The sequence below is a fragment of the Ornithorhynchus anatinus genome, chromosome X4 (genome assembly GCF_004115215.2).
Source record: "Ornithorhynchus anatinus isolate Pmale09 chromosome X4, mOrnAna1.pri.v4, whole genome shotgun sequence".
Lineage (NCBI taxonomy): Eukaryota > Metazoa > Chordata > Mammalia > Monotremata > Ornithorhynchidae > Ornithorhynchus > Ornithorhynchus anatinus.
In genome coordinates, this window is record NC_041752.1 from 2,610,201 (window position 1) to 2,624,341 (window position 14,141).

Sequence of the window (14,141 nt, forward strand, 5' to 3'; positions counted from 1 at the left end):
AGCTTCCTGTGGGAAGGGAACATGTTTACTAACTCTGTCCCTCTGTCCTCTTCTCAAGCCCTTAGTACAGTGTTCTGTACATGGTAAGCGCTCAAAAAGTCCCATTGATTGATTGATTCATTCATTCGATTGTATTTATTGAGCTGACTGATTCTCAAATAAGGATCCTTTTTTAGAGCTTGCACCCAGGATTGTCTTTTCAGATTTCCTACAGGCCCTTCCCGCTGAGAAATGCCGAGAACCCGGGTGGGAGGCGGGGCAGTGGCGACCCTGCAGTTTAGCTAAAATCTGACCCTGCAGATGGGCAATAGCTTTCTTTCTGGGACCACTTTTGTGGCAGTCTCTTCCTCTTCCTGATGAGATTTTCTAGTCTTCGCTCAGTAGCTTTAGCCGTCCACTCTACGTGGGGCTTGAGCGGACCTGGGCCACCACTTTCGGCCAGTCAGTCAATGGTATTTATTGAGCACCTACTGTATGCAGAACACGGCACTAAGTGCTTGGGAGAGTCTGATGTAATAAACACATTCCCTGCTTAGAATCTAGAGGTCAACAACCATATAGTCTCAGCACCTGGTCATAAAGACAGGAGCTCAGGAGAATGTGCAGACAAAGAAAAGTCATGATCTCTCTGCTTGATTAGATTTCGGTCTAATGGGGGGAAAAAAAAAGGTGACCTAAACATGGCAACCATAAGATAGCTGAAGGGGTGTGAGGATAGATATGATGCAAGGAGATGTATCCATCAATAATGAACGGATGATTACATAAGAGTACTGCTGAGACAGTTAATATGATCATGAAGGGATGTGTGTCTGTCTGAGTGTGTGTCGAAAGGACAGAAGAGAGCTGAAAGTGCAGGATGTTGGGAAGAAAGATGGCAACAAGTGGGTATGTAGAGGAGTTAATATGACAAGTTGGTAAGACAGCCTTGAAGCCACAGGTCAGGATTTTTTTTTTCTGTGAGAAGCAACTAGACTTTGGGAGAGCGATGAGGGATTAAGAATGACAATACAAGTGGATGTCTTGGGATTCTAAAGACAATAATCTAGATTTCCTTTCTCCTTGTTTTTGAGGTCCCATGTTGGATTTGTTTCCCACTCCCTTCACATCCCCTTGAACTTGGATTTGTTCCCTTTATCTCTCCCGCCCCGATGGCACTTATATACATATCCATAATTAATTTATTTATAGTAATACCTGCCTTTCCCCTCTAGACCGTAAGCTTGTTGTGGGCAGGGAACGTGTCAGCCAACTCTGGTACAATGGACTCTCCCAGTGCTCTGCGCACAATAAGCACTCAATAAATACCACGGATTGATCGACTGGATTTGTGATCGAGTCTCTCATTTCCTTTTTTAACCTTTACACTGTAAACTCACTGTGGGCAGGGCACATTTCTGTTAATTGCACTGTACTTTCCCAAGAGTTTAGTAGAGTGCTCTGCATGTAATAAGTGCTCAATAAATACCATTGATTGATTGACTGAGTGATTATTTCCCTGGGGATTCCTGGAGGGGTTTGGGGGTGTAGATGGGGCTAACACTCCTCTTTGTCACCCACATGACCAAACCCAAGTGACCTCACTGGGAAGACGGTGCCATAGTCAGACCCATATTGGTTTCTTCCAAGTAATGGGGCTTCCCTCACCTTGGTGATCCTCTGACCATCAGCCCCTCCTGCCCCCAGCCCCCAAATCTTCCAGGTGATGATGGGCTGCGGACTACTGGGGCTCCCCAAATTCCATCCACGGCCTGGCAGCCGGGAGGCCTCTCGCCGAAAATCTAGGATCCACTTCTGAAAATCCGGGGTCAAATTCCACTTGGGCTGCTGCTCTGTGTCAAAATTTGCTTCTGGTACTTATTAAGGGGGGAAATTCCCGAGGCTTCGTTGAGCCGGTTGTAGTCCCTGGACTGACTGAAGGCTCCAAAATACCACCTTGTCCACTCCTACACAATGATTTAACCACCTCTCCCTCTCCTCAAGACATAGCCCGCCCCCCCTTCACCCTCCCGGGGTGGGGCGCTAAGAGACTTGGAAGTCCTGTTACTCCAGGACTTGCAATATCGCCTAGGACACAGTAAAACGCTCAAAAAATATCACTATTTGATTGATTTGGCCAGAGGTTATCACAGGGATAAAGGAGATGATGTGGCCAGTTCACATAACATGGGCAACAATGAGATACTGTAGGAAGAGGAAGGTTTTTTCTGAAATTAATTAATATTAACAACTGTCTCCCCCACTCTAGACTGCAAGCTCGTTGTGGGCAGGGAATGCGTCTGTTTATCACTGTAGTGTACTCTCCCAAAATCTTAGTACAGTGCTCTGCACACAGTAAGTACTCAGTAAGTATGACAGACTGACTGCGAACACACCGCCTCTCTAAAAGGGAACCGGCTCACGTTTCTGTTGTCCCTACAAAACCAGAGTTTTGAAATTATCTTGCTCCAGCCCCAGGTCTGTGGATGCTTTGATGTTGATGCCATAAGCCTAATGATAATCATCATGGTATTTGTTAAGCACTTACTATATGTCAAGCACTGTACCAAACGCTGGGTTCGATTCAAGATAATCAAGTAGGACAAAGTCCCTGTCCCACACAGGGCTCACAGCCTTAGGAGGAGGAAGAATAGGTATTGAATTCCCATTTTACAGATGAGGAAACTGAAGCCTAGAGAAATGAAGTGACTTGCCTAAGGTCACCCAGGAGACAAGTGGCGGAGCCGGGATTATTACTATTACTTTTTTCTTATGGTATTTGTTGAGCACTTATTATTTTCCAGGCACTGAACTAAGGGCTGGGGTGGATACAAGCTAATTAGCTTGGACACAGTCCATGACCCACCCTGGGCTCACAGTCTTAATTCCCATTTTACAGATGAGGTAATTGAGGTTCACAGAAGAAAAGCAACTTGCCCTAGCTCATAGAGCAGACAAGTGGCTGAGCCAGCTTTAGAACCCCGGTCCTCTGACTCCCAGGCGTGGACGCCATCCACGAGGCCACACTGTTTCTCTTCAGTTTCACCTTGCTAACCCCCCTCCCATCAATCCCCTTGCGGGGGTCTGGCCAATTTCTGCGGAGAGCTGGGCCAGAGGCAGGAAGCTATTAAATGGAGGAAACGGGAGAGTCCTAATGGATGAGTGTGTGACCATCAAATCCCACTGATCACCGGCTACTCATCAGTGGTGAATAAGTAATGTCTGTCCTGAGGGGCTCCCAGGGAGAGGGGTGGTGATTCAGAAGTTGTTTCCTAGCTGGGCCCTGGGGCCCTAGTTCGAGGTTGGCCAACGCTTGCCAATCCCCCAAGAACTGGAAGGTCTAGGCCCCTCAGACCCTAAATTCTTTCGTGGGCAGGGCCCATGTCTACCAAATTCATTCATTCCATCATATCTACTGAGAGCTTACTGTGTGCAGAGCACTGTACTAAGCACTTGGGAGAGTACAATGCAACAATAAACAGCCCACAGTGAGCTTACCTATATTAAGGTGTCTCTTGCAAGTACGTAGTCCAGTGCTCTGCACACAGTCAGCGCTCAATGAATACCACTGATTGACCGAGGAACTTCAGATCTCCCTGAGGTGTTGCAAGGGGATTTGGGCCAGATCTCAGAGAAGCAGTGTGGCCTAGTGGCTACAGCTGGGGCCTGGGAGTCAGAAGAACGGGTTCAAATCCCGGCTCCTCTGCTTGTCTGAGGTATGATCTTGGGCAAGTCACTTAACTTCTCCGTGGCTCCGTTATCTCATCTGTAAAATGGGCATTAAGACTGTGAGCCTTAGGTGGGACAGGGACTGTGTGCAACCGGATTTTCTCGCATCCACCCAGCGCTTAGTACAATGCTTAGGTCAGACATGATCCCTGCTCCACATGGGGCTTGCCATCTAAGTAGGAGGGAGAAAAGTTATTGCATCTCCACTTTACAGACGAGAAAGCCGATGCCCAGAGAAGTGAGGAGACTTGCCCAAGACATCCAGCAGGCATGGGATTAAACCCAGATCCCCTGACACCCAGGCTAGTGACGTTTCAACTAGGCCATGCTGTTCCAATCAATGGTATTTACTGAGCACTTATCATGTGCTGAGCACTGGGGAGAGGACAATACTCTAGAGTTGGAAGACAAGATCCTTGCCTTCAAGCAGTTTGGACTCAGCATGGCCTAGTGGAAAAAGCCCAGGCCTGGGAATCAGAGGACCTGGGTTCTAATCCCGGCCCTGCCAAGTGCTTGCTGTGTAACCTTGGGCAAGTTGCTTAACTCCTCTGTGACTCATTTCCTCAACCGTAAAATGGGGATTAAATCCCCGTTCTCCTTCCTGATTAGACTATGAGCCCCATGCGGGACAAGGACTGTGTCTGACCTAATTAGCTTGTACCTACCTCAGCGCCTAGAACAATGTTTGACACATAGTAAGCGCTTAATAAACACCATAAAAAAAAGAAGGGCTGGGGAAGGGGTCACATCTCCATCCGTGCTCGCTCGCTCACAGGGCTCCACGGCTGAATGGAATTAAAAAATTTTTAAATGGTTCTTGATAAGTGCTTATTACATGCTAAGCACCGTGTTAAGCCCTGAGAGAGGTACAAGAAAATGGCAGCAGATGTGAGAAACAGAAATTGCTCCCCTGTCGCAGTTGGGGGATTTCTCCCTTTCCCAAGGCCTGGTTGGCCTGGCCCCGAGGAAGGAGAAATAAGGGGATTCACTGTTTTTGCCATCTATCTTCTAGAGCACTCAGCGCAGTGTTTGGCACCTCTAAATGCTCCCTGAATACCACAATAATCGTCCTCCTCATCAGGATTCTCTGCTTTGGAGGTACAAGCCTTTAGAAACCAGAAGGAGACCAGCAGAACCATTTTCTGTAGCCTTTGTCCACGAGAAAGCCTCGGTGCGGGGCTTCGGGTAGAGTGATTGTTAACGCCCCACTTCTCTGCCCCGCCCCCCCCAACATACCCCTACCTTCTCTCCCCACACTCACACACTCACACACACACACACACACACACACACACAAGGTCACACATACACACAGGGAGCCCTGGGTCAAGACCTCCATCTAGGGCCTGCTTACAACAGTTGGAACATGTTAAACTGAAGCAGTTGACGTTGCGGTGACCCCCGGTGCGGTACCAGCCCCGAGCAGAAGCACAAACAGCACCCTCTCTCCCCCGCCGCTCTGGTCCTCCCCCGGGGGTCGAAGGAATGTTTGGGGAGGGAGGGAGGGGAGCGGAAGATAGGGTTAGCTACTCCCTACTCGGCCCCGTTTTCCGCCAATTCCCGCAGCGGCTGTCCAAGTGCCTTTCCTCGGGGGACGTGGAGAAATGCCGTCCGGCTGGTGGCCGATACACACCCCAGTTCTCCATTGTGCGTGTGGGACCCCCAACCCCGGGCAGGCCGAGGCCTTCCCGTCCCCCTCCACGACGGGCAGGGACCCGACGCCCTCGTGGTTGAGCAGGAAGACTCCGGGGCTCCGCCCCTCCCGGAGGGATGGCAAAGGAAGAGGCAAAACCATCGCCCCAGATGATGCCCTCTGCCCTGGAAGAGCTGGCTGACGGATGACCCCCGCCCCCCATTCCCTACCCGCCGCCGCCAGGTGCAAGTCGGCCGGATTCTCCCTGTGAGACGACTCCCGTCGGCCGACTTACCTCACGGCCTCTTCCCCGGCCAGATCCTCGAGGGGTTCTCGCCGCTCTGAGCGGGCTCGGCCCCAGGACCCTGACATTGCAGGGGGCGCCGAGCTTAGCCCGAAAGAGTGAGATCACCCTCAGGCCCAAAGGGACAGAGAGAGCGAGACAGAGAGAGAGAGAGAGAGAGAGATCGCATCCAAGGGAGTGCAAGGCCACCAATGAGTGTGAACTTATTAATCATAATTATTATTTTTTCTACAGAAAAGGATTTCCTCAGTCGAACCTCCAGGGCCTGAGATCAAAGGGAGACACTGCCGCAGCTGGCCTGCATTTTCCAGCCGGCCGGCCTGGGAAGGAAAAGCCAGACAGTGACCTGGCAGCTGTTTAATACAGCAGTTATTCCGGAGGTTGGGGGAGGCATGGAAGGGAAGAGAAATCTTATTCCCCGCGCTGACTTTCAAACATCCCCCTTCTTTTCTCAACCCGATAGTCCTCGGCGAGCCACTGGGAAACATCCAGCCGGGCCACGTGACCGCTCCCGGCTCGCGGAGGAAGACGAAGCCGGGAATGGGGTTGGGGCAGAGGTCTCGTTTCGGAAAGCCCGACCGGGTGGCGGATCGGGGCTCAGGGAGGCCGAATCACAAGTCTACCCTCAGCCCAGAGGCCTGGGCCCGGGACTGAGTTTCCGCTTTCGGGTCTGAGGGAAATTCTCAGGGCTCTGCTGGGAGGGGACGCTGCTGATGTGACATCCTGTCTTCCCGAGGCCTTCACCCCTGCCCTGGAGGTGCGCTCCTCCCAAACCAGCCTCCGCACGCAGGACACAAAAGACATCATGATGGAATGGGTCAGAAGCATGGCACGACACACTGACAGCGGGTGAAAATAGGCCACAGGTAAGCCCAGCCGGGGGTTGGCACGGATCACACAAAAGTCGGGTGTGTGGGTGAGATGTGTGGACATTAAGCGAATGTGGTTCTCACCGTTCTGAACAAAATGGCTGAGCTAAGAGCGACTGATGGGTTACGCCCATATACCTTCCTCCTCGTCCTATCGGGAGAGAGACGACGAGGGCGAGAAGGTTCCCAAAGCAGCGTGGAAATGGAAAAAGAGTCGGTTAGTATTTAAAGCGTAGACACAGGTATAAAACGAATAAGACAAAAGGATGGCCCGTGATTTCCTTTATGTTCCGAAACAGATCGACGAAGCCACATCTTTGAAGACATTTACTTTCTCACAATGGGCACGCTTCAAAGTGTCCATGTTTCCCCAATTCTCAAAACCTCCTTCTTCATATCTGACAGACAATTACTCTCCCCTCCCTTCAAAGTCTTACTGAAGGAACATCTCCAAGAGGCCTTCCCTGACTAAACCCTCATTTCCTCTTCTCCCACTCCCTTCTGCATGGCCCTGACTCGATCTCTTTTTTCATCTCCCATGCCAGCCCCACAGCACCTATGTCCATATCTGTCATTTTATTCATGTCTATTGATGTCTTTCTCCTCCTCTAGACTGTAAGCTCCTTGAAGGCAGGGAATGCCTGTTACATTGCTATAACGTACTCTCCCAAGCGCCGAGTAACAATGCTCTGCACAGAGTTAGCGCTCAATAAAACTGACTGACTTCTGCCTCTCTGCCTCTCCCAGGTAAAATGAAGGGAGGGAGAGCCTACACTTGGTATGACACTCTGCATCACTGGTTTTTTCACAGGGCAGCGAGTTGGGTGGGGCGATCTCCAAATCAGAGCCGGCTCTCTGGAAAGGGTGGAAGACAAGCGGGGGGAGGGGGGGACAAGCGTACCTGGTCCGGGGAGGGCTTCTGGTTGGTTTGGTTGGAATGCAAGGATTTGAGGTGGTCATCGTCGGAGCTGTCAGCCATCAGCTTCATGCGATTCTGAGTCTAAGAGCAAGAGGGAGGGAGAGAGAGAGAGAGAAAGAATTAAATAGGGCCATATTGCAGGAAGGAAATACTCCCCAAAGCCCACCTGAGCAGATCCCTCTGGACCATAACCTCAGGGTGGGCTGGGAACGAGTGTGCTAATTCTGTTGTATGGGACGGTCCCAAGTGCTTAGTGCTTAGTACTTAGTACAGTGGTCTGCATAGAGTAAGTGCTCAATAAATATTATTGAATGAATGAATGAATGAAAAGCTGAGTGGATCTTTCCCTTTGCCCCATAACAGCAAAAGGTGGCAGGAGACCTAGATTCTATCAATCAAGCAATCAGTGGTATTGATTGAGGGTTTACTGTGTGCAGAGCACTGTGCTAAGTGCTCGGGAGAGTACAATAGAATAGTTGGTAGATGTATTCCGTCCCCCTGAGGTGTTCTAGAGCTTTCTATTCATTCATTCAATAGTATTTATTGAGCGCTTACTATATGCAGAGCACTTTACTAAGCATTTGGAATGTACAATTCGGCAACTGGAAGAGACAATCCCTGCCCAATGACGGGCTCAGAGTCTAATCTTACTATTACAATTCCCTCCAACTATTACTATAATCATCTACTACTTTTACTAAATGGAAACCAAGCAGGGAGAAAATAATAATCGGTTTAAGAAGGGTTTAGATGAATTGGTGGAAAAAGGTACTTGCTAGATCCCTGAAGGACTCTCATGGTTTTTAGTTTAGAGGTCAAGAGGTGAAGAAAAGTCACAGTTCTTCCAAGCAAGCTTTTGCTCTTTATAATATTGCTATTTGTTAAGCACTTACTCTGTGCCGAGCACTGTTCTAAGCGCTGGGGGAGATACAGGGTAATCAGGTTGTCCCACGTGAGGCTCACAGGCTTAATCCCCATTTTACAGATAAGGTAACTGAGGTACCAAGAAGTTAAAATGACTTGCCTAAAGTCACACAGCTGACAGGTAGTGGAGCCAGGATAAGAACCCATGACTTCTGACTCCTAAGCCCGTGCTCTGTCCACTGAGCCATGCTGCTTCTCTTGGGCTGGGCGGATCATTGATCTGTCCCCATCATAGCATGGCTCTCTCTCTTAAGTCCTTTTGCCAAAAGCACAGAACTTGGGAAGCAGTGAGGTCTAATGGATAAAGCATGGGCCTAGGAGCCGGAAGACCTGGGTTCTAATCCTGGTCTGCCACTTGTCTGCTGTGTGACCTCAGGCAAGTCACTTCATTTCTCTGGGCCTCAGTTGCCTCACCTGTAAAATTAAGGCCATGAGCCCCTGTGGGACAGGGACTGTGTCCAATCTGCATAGCTTTAATTAATAATAATAATAATGATGATGATGATGGTATTTGTTAAGCGCTTACTATGTGCCAAGCTCTGTTCTAAGCACTCCGGTAGATATGAGGTAATCAGGTTGTCCCATATGGGGTTCACAGCCTTAATCCCCATTTTACAGATGAGGTAACTGAGGCACAGAGACGTTAAGTGACTCACCCAAAGTCACACAGCTGATAAGTGGCGGAGCCGGGCTTAGAAAACACGACCTCTGACTCCCAAACCCATGCTCTTGCCACTAAGCCACGCTGCTTCTCTTATTTACCTCAGGACTTGGTAATAGTGTCTGGCATATAGTAAGCATTTAACAAATACCATTAAAAAACATACAAACAGAAAAACTTGCTCACAAAGCCAACTTGGAAAAGGGAGAGAGCATTTTCAGAAAACTCACAAAGTGAAAGAAAAACATCTGAACTTCATTCGTTGGGTTGAACGAACTTTTCACGCTAAGCCTAATAGGAATGCAGACCAGAAACGATAGGTATCGGCCACTCATTTTCGCGGGACGCGACGAAGCTAACGTTTAATATTTGAGAGCTAAAGGAACAGGCCGTGCAGTTCAAGAAGCACACGTGGTAAACATCCAGATCCAGGATGGATCAGAAGTATCGCTTAAGTATAAGTCGCACTTGGAGGAGTTGGTCCCAACAAAGAGCCGTAGCCAAAAAAAACCTGATTGGATCCAGGAAGTCCACGGAAAACCATTTTTCTACTTCAGCCATTTTAGAAAGGGGGAAGGCAGGACGCTGGGCTGGGTTATTCGATGTCCCGGTCTCCATAGTCAGAAACTGGCAGCTTACTACTGGCCTATCAAACACGCTAGGAGCCGCAGAGAATCAATCGATCATTGATATTTATTGAACGCTTACTTGGGGGACGCACTGTAGTAAAGCGCTTGGGACAGTCCAATACCCGGATAAACTTATAAATGAGAAGAAAGAATATTAGAAGCTGTGATTTGCCTTTCGGACCAGAAGCAGCGTGGCCTAGTTGAAAGAGCGCGGGCCTGGGAATCAGGAGCCCCGAGTTTTAATCTCGGCACTGCCGCTTGTCTGCTGTGTGAATCTGGGCAAGTCACTTCTCTGTGCCTCAGTTTCCTCATCTGTCAAATGGGGATTAAATACCCACACTCCTTCCCTCTTAGACTCTCAGCCCTATGCGGGACAGGGATTTTATCAGGCCCCATTATCTTCTATCTAGTAAGAGTTGGCACATAAGTGTTAATCAGATGCCACAGTTTTCACTATTAGCTAGGGGTGGCGAAGCTCCGATTACTGAAGGACGGAGATGACCGCAAAAGAAGAAATTAATTGAAAAAGAACTTACAGACTCAGTGTGTGTTCATGTGAGTGTGATTGCATGTGTGTGTTTGTGTGTGTGTGTGTGTCTAAACCCTTCCAATAGAAAAACTGAGCTCATTTGTCTTGGTGCCAGTATAAGACATTATGATGCCAAAAGGCGGAATCTGGAGAATTTCAGAGACAAAAGCCTTTCTAGCCAGGAGACGGAGTGGCCCAGAGGTTTGAACCCGGGCCGTCGAGGAAGTCTGATTTGGCAACCTAGTTTGGCCATGGACTTTCTAATGACTCCGTTGGTCCTATTGAGTCGCTCGGCGATGATTGCGGCTAATTCAGGAGTATTAACCTCCTCAGGGTTACACAAATTAGCGCAAAGGGCTTTGAAACCCTTTAATCAAAGGGGTTGCAGACATGCGATGTCTTAGCCTGGTCGATTTGGACGGGGAGCAGTTGAGCTGGGGAAAAAATCACAAATTCCCTCTTGTGGGCTTCTAGACCTTAAATAATAATAACGATGTTGATGATGATGATAATAATGACAGTCTTTGTTAAGCACTTACTACAGGCCATAATAATACAGCATTTGTTAAACGCTTACTATGGGTTAAGTGCTGGGGTAGATAGAAGGTAAGCAGATCAGACACAAAGACGCAGCATGGCCATGTAGATCGAGCCCGGGCCCGGGAGTCAGAAAGTCATGAGTTCTAATCCTGGCTCCACCACTTGTCTGTCGTGTGACCTTGGGCAAGTCACGTCACTTCTCTGAGCCTCAGTTACCTCATCCGTAAATGGGGATTGAGACTGTAAGCCCCTCGAGGGACAGGGACTGTGTCCAACCCAATTTGTTTGTATCCACCCCAGTGCTTAGAACGGTCCCTGGCACAATAGTAAGTGCTTAACAAATACCATAATTATTATCATTATTTAACCAATACCACGATTATTATTATTGTGGAGCTCACAGACCAAGGCCAGAGAGAGAGTTTACATTCTGGGTTGACAGATAGCAACCTGGAAACTCAAAACAATCACGAGTGAGTGTCGTCATATTTCAACCGCGCAGCCTCACGGGGTTGGCCTCTGCTCGGAACTGGGTCCACTTTTCCCATTTTTAGACAGCTCCACGGTCCCAGGCCGGACTGGACGTTAATTTGCTCCTAAGATCCCTCTAACGCAGGAGAAGTCCCGACCGCTCCTCTGGGCTCACGGGTGGGTGGGTTGGAGGGGTCGATTGTGGTGTCCTGTGGAAAAGGCCCCCTCCCTCTTTCCCTAAACCAATCAGTTCCCTCCGGGCGATGAGAGGTCGGAAGCTTAATGGTGAACACGTGCCCAGTCGTTCTGGACAACAGGAAGCAGAGGTCACTGAGGCACGGACTACTGCCAGGAGAGGAGAAAGAACAGGGACAGTGCTTCCCACAGAGAAAGCACTCACAAACACTGCTGATTGAAAGGGATTTTGGCCGACTGGACAACAACCAATCGATCAATCAATCACGTATACTTAGTAGACATTGTGCTAAGTGCTTGGGAGAGTACAATCAGAGTTGGTAGATACAATCCCCGTACACAAGGAGTTTACAGTCTAGTGGGGGAGAGAACGATAGAATAAATTTCAGATAAGGAAAGCAACAGAGTGGAAGGATATATGCATGAGTGCTTTGGGAGTTGTGAAGGTATGAATATCACATAATAATAATATTTGTGGTAGTGTTAAGTGCGTACTAGGAGCCAGGAACTGTACTAAGCACTATATAAAATAATTGGGGTGGACACAGTTTCTATCCCACGTGGGGCTCACAGTCTTAATCCCCATTTTACGGATGAGGAGACTTAGGCCCGGAGAAGTTAACTGACTTGCCCATGGTCACACAGCAGACAAGTGGTGGAGCAGGGATTAGAACTCTGGTCCTCTGAAGAGGGTGGGGGAGATGTGATTTTACAAGGGCATTGAAGATGGAGAGACCAGTGACTTGACAGATGGAGAGGAATTTCAGGGCAGGTGTGAGAGAGGGGTGGAGACCGAGGTCCACTGAGTCAGATGGTGTCGGAGGAGTGAAGGGAACTGTGACACTACAAGAAATAGGTGCCTTCCACTAGCCAGGGCCGGGCCACCTTGCCCGACTCTCAGAGTTTGTTCCCCTGGGAGTAATGCCTGGCTGAGGGGTTTGCGTACCTTGGAAACAATGATGTCATCAGCTATTTCTTTTGCATTTTTGGTAAAAAAATTGGAGCCCCACAATTCCTGGCTGGGCTCGCCAGCCTAAACAAGCTTTATTAATCCTTTAACGTTTCACTGAGGAGGCCCCAGATTAAGTCATTATTGAATGATTCTTCTTGTCAAGTGGATCCGGGACGGAGCCAGAAATCCAGCCGCCCCAGGCCTGATGTCTGGCTTGGGCCAAACATCTCCCTAGCTTCATTCCTCGGTCGCATTCCCGTCAGTGCTGAGTGAGGGAGGACCACCCACCCCGGACAGCTGTGTCACCGCCTACATTATCAATTAATCCATCAGTGATAAGCAGCGGGGCCTAGTGAATGAGAAGAGGCATGGTCTGGTGAACAGATCACGGGCCTGAGACTCAGAAGGAACTGAGTCTGGGTTCTAATCCAGGCTCTGCCACTTCTCTGTGGTGTGACCTTGGGCAAGTCACTTCACTTCTCTGTGCTTCAGTTACCTCATCTGTAAAATGGGGATTAAGACTGTGAGCACCCCGCCCAAGCGCTTAGAACAATGCTTGGCAAACAGTAAGTGCTTAACAAATACTATAATTACTATTACTATTACTATTTTCTGATGGACCACCACTCTGGCCAACTTCAAAACCCTCCTAAGATCACATCTCCACGAAGAGACCTTCCCTGACTAAAGCCTCACCTCTCCTACCTACCCTCCCTTCTGCATCAACTCTGCCCCGGCTGTGTATGTCTTAATCAATCATAAATATTTAGTGCTTACTATGTGCACAGCACTGTACTAAGCGCTTGGGAGAGTACGTTACAAAAGAACATGTGGACAGGTTCCCTGCCATAACGAGCTTCCAGTCCAAAGCACGTTGACACCCCAGCCCCACAACACTTAGGTCCATATCCTTATACTCTATTATTTTCCCAGTATGTAATTAATTTTTATGTCTGTTCCCGCCCCGTAAACTGTAAACTCTTTGAGGGCAGGGATCAGATGCTTAGTACAGTGCTGTGCATTCAGTAAGCGCTCACTAAATACCGAAAAAGCAAGTTTCACAGGCAAAACATCCCAATTCTGCCGGTTTCCACTCAGTCTCACCTATGGATCTGTTGTAACCACTCAGATTTACATTCAAATGTCTTTCCCAGAGGGCAGGGAAAGGAGTTTGTGTTTCTGTAGGATTACCCCAAGGGCCAAGTACTGTCTGTCACTCTTCAGTAGGCGCTCAGTACGCTCCATTGCCCAGCAAACTCTAAAGATACTACTTTATGGAAAATTCTCTGCAGGGCAGAAAAAGTTGCCCTGCCCTGCCCTGTGAAGCGTGATAATGAATTCTTCAAGAGGAAGATTAAGTCAGATCTGTCCCGTCATTGGAATGTTAAAGAGGTGCAGGGGAGGGGAAAATGTGGAGGTGATTTTCACTTGTAGTAATTTGGTACTAACTTGAAAAAATGGAAATAACTGAAAAGTGGGTTTAGGTTTATTTTTTCTATCCACTGCAGGTCACCCATTCACAGAAGATTGTGTTTGCAAAGTTCTGTGCCCCAGGGGAAGAGAAGAAGGGTGGCTTAGTGGAAAAAGCGTGGGCCTGGGAATCAAAGGTTCTAATCTTGGCTCTGCCGTCTACCCGCTGGGTGACCTTGGGCAAGTCACTTCACTACTCTGGGCCTCAGTTCTTTCATCTGCAAAATGGGGATTCAATGCCTCCTCTTCCTCCAACTTGATTGATTACTCAGACTGTGAGCCCCACTTGGGACCTGATTATCTTGCATCCATCAATCGATCAATGGTATTTATTGAG

At 48.7% G+C, this 14,141-nt stretch overlaps 1 protein-coding gene across 11 annotated transcripts in view; it reads right to left on the reverse strand.

Moving 5' to 3' along the window:
• ERC1 (ELKS/RAB6-interacting/CAST family member 1) overlaps positions 1-14,141 on the reverse strand; it is a 255,436-nt gene that overhangs the window by 24,742 nt on the left and 216,553 nt on the right. For 9 of the 11 annotated variants that reach the window (XM_029054283.2, XM_029054280.2, XM_029054282.2 and 6 more), the window contains one exon: positions 7,416-7,514. In XM_029054283.2, the coding sequence (XP_028910116.1) occupies positions 7,416-7,514 (99 nt within the window). Of the gene's footprint in view, positions 1-6,598; positions 6,666-7,415; positions 7,515-14,141 lie in introns of all 11 variants that reach the window. The other 2 variants (XM_029054286.2, XM_029054284.2) reach the window with 1 other exon arrangement.